The sequence below is a fragment of the Ipomoea nil genome, unplaced genomic scaffold (assembly GCF_001879475.1).
Source record: "Ipomoea nil cultivar Tokyo-kokei standard unplaced genomic scaffold, Asagao_1.1 scaffold3384, whole genome shotgun sequence".
Classification (NCBI taxonomy): Eukaryota; Viridiplantae; Streptophyta; class Magnoliopsida; order Solanales; family Convolvulaceae; genus Ipomoea; species Ipomoea nil.
In genome coordinates, this window is record NW_017619812.1 from 2,180,762 (window position 1) to 2,188,480 (window position 7,719).

A 7,719-nucleotide genomic window follows, 5' to 3' on the forward strand; every position below is an offset into this window, starting at 1 on the left:
ATGGTGAAGACTCTCTATATTGTTAGTATTACAAGCATAGACCAAAAGTATTGATTTTTGTAAACGAAATTAAGTTGATATGTATATTTTATAATTATCGAAACTCGAGAAGAAGTAAAAACAAGAATTGACTTAATCACCCTTCAAAATTCATCAATGATTTTATAAACTTTCAAGTTTGAACTTCGTCCTTTATTCCTTATTTTTCAACAACTCTCCAAATAAATTGATCAAATTAGTCTTTGTTCTCAATTTCCCATCTGAACACACACTCTCTCTCTCTCTCTCTCGTTCTCAATTTCCCATCTGAACACACACTCTCTCTCTCTCTCTCTCTCTCTATATATATATATATATATATATATATATATATATATATATATATCAGTTTTGCAAAAACCGGGCCTAGGCACCGATTAATCGGTGCCTAGGCGCTCTAGGCGATCAGCCACTTAGGCGCCCACCTAGGCGCTGATTAGTACAGAAGTGCTGCCCTTGATATATATATATATATATATATATATATATATATATATATATATATATATATATATATATATAGCACAGCCCAAATCTTTGGCAAAAAACTGATTGTGAAGTATATAAATTTATGTAAATTGAAATGCGCCATGGCACAAGTTGACATGTTTTTTTTGAAAGGGGCACAAGTTGACATTAATCTCACTGAATTTGAACATCCAATATAGGTACATTCAAGAGCAAAAAGTAAAAGAGGCAAAGAATTAATCTACAAAAAGCAGGCATTTTGCAGAAGGAAATAGAAAGATTTCAACGGAGCCATGATGCTTGACAAAGGCACGTTCTTTCTACTTTGGAGATTCCCAGAAAACAAGAAAAGCATTCAACTCTTACCCACACTTTCTCCAGTCTCAGCACCTTGTAATATCACATCAACATCTTAAACTCCTAGAAACAGTCACAACAACTTACATTCTCACCCAAAATATGATGTTTTATTCTCTCTGTTCGAGAGTTGTCCCTTATTCGGAACAACAACACTGCCTCGATGCCCGAGGTTGAACATTCAGACTGCAGCCAGACAGAACCACAATCGTTATTAACAGTCCAGGGATGACAATGAATGTTAATCTGCAACTGCAGCTATAAATTCATACGTGAATGTTAATTAAGGTAGTCCACAAGAAATGAATACCACAATTAACAATAAGGACAGAAGCATCGATTTACAGCATGTATTCAAAAGAAGTACCTGGCAAATCGTAGTCGTAGGATCAGGCTGATATGCAGGTAAACACTATACAAGTTCAGGGGGTAAAGTTCATATGTAGTAACAATGCATCCTAAACTATTGCATTTTAACAGTGTTATAGAATACCAAGCAGTGGTTAGTGCCTAGTGGTACTACTAAATGACTTCAATCAGAAATTGTTCCATCCAAACCTATGCTCACCAAATAAGCATGGACAATAACCACAACTCATAAAATATATGATGTTAGACTAGAACCTGAGACCTCGGCTATCCAAATGCCAATTCAACCTTCATAAGTGTTGGCAGCAATTCACTGAACTTGAAATTGTACCTTCTTTATTGACAAATTTTAAGGATGTTGCAGGAATGTGATACACACCCAAGGGAATGGGTGGTTTACTCATGCAAAAAAAGGGAATCAACACAAGATTGGAAAGCAAGAAATCTGGACAGCAAATCAAACAATCAACACACTGATCAAGGGACAAGCTTAAATCATGCAACCTCACAGAAATAAATCAGCTTCTCAATTCTCTCCCTTTACTATATTTATTTTCTGCATTGCATTATAAATTGTAACCTCCTCAAGAGAGGAGGGCATCCAACAATCTTCCTTAGTCTTTAAGCTTTAGTAGCTAGGCAAGAGCCTAAAACTCTTGTTGGGGAAAGTCTTGTGACTTCCTGTTTCTTTTCTTTAGTTTCTAGTCTATCAAAATACCTCCTTGTTCTTTTCTCTAACAGAATGAAAAGTAAATGAAGCTACTAACACTAAAAATGAATTTCCAACAGGTTAGGGGAAAAGGGTATTGTTAAAAGTTCATCAGTCGTAGAAGTAGATAGACATTCTAGAACTGCACCATTGCATTGAAAATTGAAATGCATCCAGAATCAGCACAAAAGTTATGTACTATTTTGTTCGAGATATAAATAATGGACCTATCAATAATGTCAGCTTACCTCAGGCTACCTTCAAGAGAAAACCAGACAAAAGAAATCCCGCAACATGAACTAAATATAAGTGTATAACAACCAATAGAGTAAATAATACCAGGGATCGAACATATTGTGTGGAAATTTGGATGGATGCATTGTCCTGTGGTATGTTCCAATAGAATGGCTGGTAACCCCAGGCATCACTTTTGAATTACGGAAGAAAGGGACGCATCATGCATCCACCAGTGTCCCTGGAAAATGCAGGGAGGCTAATCAAAAATATCCTTAAAAGCTGAATTCATATTCTGCCAAGCAGTGTGGAGAGAGCAAAAGTACTTATTCACACATCTCAAATACATAAATGAAAAAGAATAGTAGTTACAGGAAACATGAATCCATATACTCATTTCAATGCAACATTTCTTTAAATTTTTTTGATAATAAATATTACATAATCCCATAGTTACAAAAATCTACTTCCCAAAAAATCTGAGAAACAACAAGACTGAATATACAAAGTGCAACCTTGCTTTTTTAAAATATATAGGGAAGAGGGATGAAAATTACCCAACTAGAACAGAAGAGACATGAACCTTAAGTATCATATGATGCCTTAGCAGATATTAGGTGTTTTAACTCTCTCAAATGTTCATCATCTGAAATATGGAGTTCAGTAAGGAGATTTGTTAATAATGCTTCTTTTTCCCAAGTTAAGGGTCCAGAAGCATATAATGCCTGCAGAGTGCAGCGATAAGCACGCAACTCTAACCTATGAATAGTTTCGCCCAAACCATCATCTGGAAGAGGGGAATGACTTGAATCCTCATCTCCTAAAGGACAAACCGACTCTGCATCACTGACAAGGGCATCTGACACTTTACGATGAACTGGAACAAAATGTAAACCAGGATTAATTGGACTATTGCTAACAACACTACAACTACCAACAGAGCTACCACTATCAGAATCACTAAATTCTGAGGTTGTCGATGAGGAATGACAAAAGACACCATGTAGTTTTTCTTCGTACATTTCATTACATCCATTTGATATAACATTAAAGGAAGCATGCATGTATTTTTCACCCAGTGTTTCTCTTGGGTAAGCAACAGCGTCTACCTTTTCAAGTGATTGTGATGGAGCTACTAGTCTTTGTCTCTTGCAATTTGTCTCCAAGTCTCTTAGCTTCTGAGAGTTTCCAGGGTATGATTCAACAGTGGATGAGTAGTAAGGAGACTCCCGCTTCAAGGATCTTGAAGAGACCCCATGAGAGTCCTGCAATCTAGTGATGTCTTCAGGGACAAAACACTCCTTTCCTCCACGAACATTAGCCCAATGATCAGATGACGGTGACTGGAAGTTCAACTTTTTATGACAAGTATAGGATGATAATTTACGTGATTTTAGAGCTCCAAAATTTCCAGAACCCTGTTAAAGGAAGAAAAATACCAGATTAGAATGTTATTGAAGCCATGTTGCAAAGAAAACTGAAAATAAATATTTCTGTGTACATTAGTTTTTTTTTATAATCAACCAGCCAGTAACATAATGAAAACTGCATTTATCCTGTCTAATACTAAATCTAAATAATGTTATCAACTTATTCATTAAAAAAAATAAAAAATTCTCATAATTGCAGAGACAAGGCCAAAGTACCTTAGGCAGCAAAACCCATTTTCCATCCTGCCAATATTGTCGGCTTCTCATCTGTGATCTGTGGATGGAAAATTCTTGAGAGCATCCAAGTAGTCTCACCAAATAATGATCTCCTCTCAAAACCTTGAGAACACATGCAACTTTCCATGAGTATTCTTCATTAGATACACATACCTCCACAAGGTCACCAACTACCCAATTTTCTCCACTTTGGACTGGAGGGGGGCAAGGTCTAATAAGCTTCCTAGGAATTTTCACCTCCCTTGATGGACTTCTAAACATGGAACATGAATCATATCTCACTGTGTAGGTATGGTCATTTCCAGAAAGTACCTCAGCAGTATGCCACGAGATTGGCACCTCCGAGGTGTTCATTACCTCCACTTTGTACCCACTTTTAAGCCTCATTGTGGCTATGATTCTTCAAATAAAGCAACCTGATTGTGTTAAAAAAAAAAAATGAGAGAGGTAAAAAGCCAGTGAGAAGCAGACAAATACAATTCCATCACACGATCAAAATGAAAATCAAACATACATCTCCTGGACAAAAATACAAAATAGATTTTTAAAAAACTCTGCAAACACAATCAACATTATACATTAATACTTCACAAAAAAAAAAAAAAAAAAAAAAAACATTATACATTAATATACTCAACTCTTTCAAATCAAATCTAATGAAAATTTACAAGTGAATAAGATGTTAACAATGAAACAGTGTATACTGAAAGCTTTGTCAAACAGGGAATAAAAAGACCAAAGGCATAATCTTTACGGAACGAATCTAAAAAAGAGGCAGAAGATAAAAGTAATTGGTCAACAATGATCCTTGGCATAGCATAAAAATAAATAAATAAAACTGATCAGCTTGCCAATCCAAAAATAAACGTTAGGGTACATAACTAAAATTTCATTAGCAAAGAATAAGTACTCAGATTAAGCTCTAATAGCAGTTAATCACAAATATATACCCATCAAACAGAAATTGCACAAAAAAATAAAACAACAAATTGGTAAATATAAAATTGTATAACCAGTATGAATTAAACCAACAAAACAAAACAAAAACAAAAACAAAATCAATCAATCAAAACTGAAACTTACAAAAAATAAAATAAAATAAAAGCAAACACCTAAACTTAACGCATGAAATTCAACCAAACAAAAAAACTCACCTTTTCGAGAAATTCAAAGAAATCTTTTGATAAAAACTGCTCCCTTGAGCTCTTGATTGCCTTCTGTATTATCTGCGACGATCCAATTTGAATTGGGAGTAACTAGGGTTTGTTTCAGATTGTGCTGGTCGAGATGATGATAAAATTGGGGAAAACTTTAAACTTGGAGCAGTGAATAAATATGGGTCGTGGAGTCGTGAGGGTATTGTTGGAAGATCAGGTGAAAAGGTGGTTTTAATTTAACTTTATAAATAATAATTAAAAAAAACTAAAAATTAACCAGAAAATAGGATTGTGCGTAACGCACGACACCTATCATAAATCGTCGTGTAAGTGTAGGGAGTTACTAAGCCACGCTCCTGACTTGGTGCGTGGTGCACACGATCTGTTTCAAAGTTGGTGATGATGATGGAATGGAGCAACCGAAATGTTTTCAAAAGTGGTTTAATTTTAGTTTGATTAGGTTTGACGTGATAATTAAATAGTGTTTTATAATTTAGATTTCTCTCTAATAATTTTTTGTGTATTTATTTATTATTTAGTATGATTTGTATGTTAAATTATTTGTTGGTTAAGATATTGAAAATAGTTATGCTGTGTGGAAACGTATTTATCTTGCGCATGGTGAACACAATGATAGATTCATAATTTATATATTATAGATTTATAATTTTTTTTTAAAACGTAGATTCATAATTTTTTTTTTCATTTGTTGTTGTCGGGATAGATCCATAATTTCTAAGCTGTATATTCATAATTTCTATACTGTAGATTCATAATTTTTATATTGTAGATTCATAAAATCTATACTGTAGATTCATAATTTCTATACTGTAGATTCATAATTTCTGTACTGTAGATTCATAACATCTATACTGTAGATTCATAACATCTATACTGTAGATTCATAACATCTATACTGTAAATTCATAATTTTTGTACTGTAGATTCATAATTTTTGTACTGTAAATTCATAATTTCTATACTCTAGATTAATAATTTCTATAATGTAGAGTCATAATTTCTATATTGTAGATTCATAATTTCCGTACTGTAGATTCATAACATCTGTAACAACAAATGAAAAACAAAATTAGTTTTTATAAAAAAAAAATGAAAAACAAAATTATGAATCTACGTTTAAAAAAATTAATAAAAATTATGAATCTACAGTATAAAAAAATTAAAAATTATGGATCTACCCCCATGTTCATTATGCGCATGGTGAACACGTTTCCACAGCATAATTTGCGAGATATTGATTATTGCGCAAATTATGTCATGGAAACGTGTTCACCATGCTTGGTGAACACGGTCCCAAAAGGCATCATTTTTACCCCCAAAAAAACAAACTAGTTAATGTGCTATTAACGGCGTTTTGCATTCTATGTTCAGATTAGGAATTTACATTTATTAAATTATGAATTTTCTATTATGAAATTATGAATTTACAGTTATGTAATTATGAATTTACAGTTATGTAATTATGAATTTTATGTACATTCATAATCTCATAACAGAAAATTCATAATCTCATTAAAGAAAAGGATTTATTAAATTATGAATTTTCTGTTATGAGATTATGAATTTACAGTTATGTAATTATGAATTTTCTGTACATTTATAATCTCATAACAGAAAATTCATAATCTCATAATAGAAAATTTATAATTTCATAATAGAAAATTCATAATCTCATAAAAAAATATTTATTAAATTATGAATGTTCTGTTATGAGATTATGAATTTACAGTTATGTAATTATGAATTTTCTGTACATTCATAATCTCATAACAGAAAATTCATAATCTCATAATAGAAAATTCATAATTTCATAACAGAAAATTCATAATCTCATAAAAGAAAATTCATAATTTCATAACTTCACATTCATTAATTCATGCCTGCACATTCATAATTTATGAGTGTTGAAAAAATTTGCGCGAAGAGGAAGTGAAACCGCAAAATGTGAATATGAAGAAGAAAAGTCGCGCTGTTAATTATTATTATTATTATTTTTTAAAGAAGATTGGTGAAAGATAACGGTGCTCGTAGGCATCGTTACCATTTGGGACCGTGTTCACCATGGATGGTGAACACGGTTCCATGGCATAACGATTGTGATTATTGGGTGAAGGTTTTTTTTTTTTTTTTTTTAATGGTTTAATTTTTATAATTTTTTAGTTGGATTGATGAATGATGGTTTTAGGGTTTTCGGACCCAAGGAGGTCCAACACAACCTTTGGTCGGAGGATACACCTCTCAATAATATATATGTCTAACTCAGAGATAATGCTAGTGCTCGGAATTTCTTTGTTATTCTCCCCTCTTCCGGGTGTCCGAAAATGTCTACCTTTTACAAGGATGGAGGAGCCTTTATATAGTGGCTCCTCCTATGCCGACTTGAAGGCCCTTAATGGCCGACTTCAAGGCTAATCAAGATATGGAGCCGTTGGACGCCATTACTCGGTCGACCAACAGCTCTCCTAGGCTTGTAACAGCCCGACCGGGTCCTGTCTTCAATGCTTCAACGGCTCTCTTTTAAAGGAACCCCTTTAATGCCCTCAACGGCTCCTCGAGCCGGGTCTTTTCCTGGGCTTGGGCCTCGGCCGACTCCTGGACTCGGCCCGACCGCTCTTTGGGCTCCTCTCGATGCTGGCCCACTTCTATTTTCTTTGGGCCCCTATCTCTTGGGCCGGGGTCCTTACCCCATCAACTAGTC

The 7,719-nt window shown here is 33.9% G+C and overlaps 1 protein-coding gene across 5 annotated transcripts; it reads right to left on the bottom strand.

Annotated features, from left to right (window-relative positions):
• Positions 1-651: 651 nt before the first annotated feature.
• Positions 652-5,188, bottom strand: LOC109171025. Of its 5 annotated transcripts, none has more exons than XR_002052521.1 (5): positions 4,998-5,185; positions 3,823-4,259; positions 2,734-3,594; positions 2,282-2,417; positions 652-897 (listed from the first exon to the last, which is right to left on the bottom strand). XR_002052521.1 is itself a non-coding variant. In XM_019320164.1 (5 exons), exons 2-4 carry the CDS (start codon positions 4,228-4,230, stop codon positions 2,761-2,763), a joined length of 1,032 nt encoding a protein of 343 aa, XP_019175709.1. In that variant the 5' UTR covers positions 4,231-4,259; positions 4,998-5,188; the 3' UTR covers positions 2,073-2,417; positions 2,734-2,760. The 5 variants fall into 5 exon arrangements, 3 of the variants coding, with proteins under 3 accessions (XP_019175709.1, XP_019175707.1, XP_019175708.1); XR_002052522.1 differs by lacking the exon at positions 652-897 and having other exon boundaries at positions 2,073-2,417; positions 2,734-2,822; positions 2,936-3,594; positions 4,998-5,182; XM_019320164.1 differs by lacking the exon at positions 652-897 and having other exon boundaries at positions 2,073-2,417; positions 3,823-3,945; positions 4,156-4,259; positions 4,998-5,188.
• Between the last annotated feature and the right edge of the window lie 2,531 nt (positions 5,189-7,719).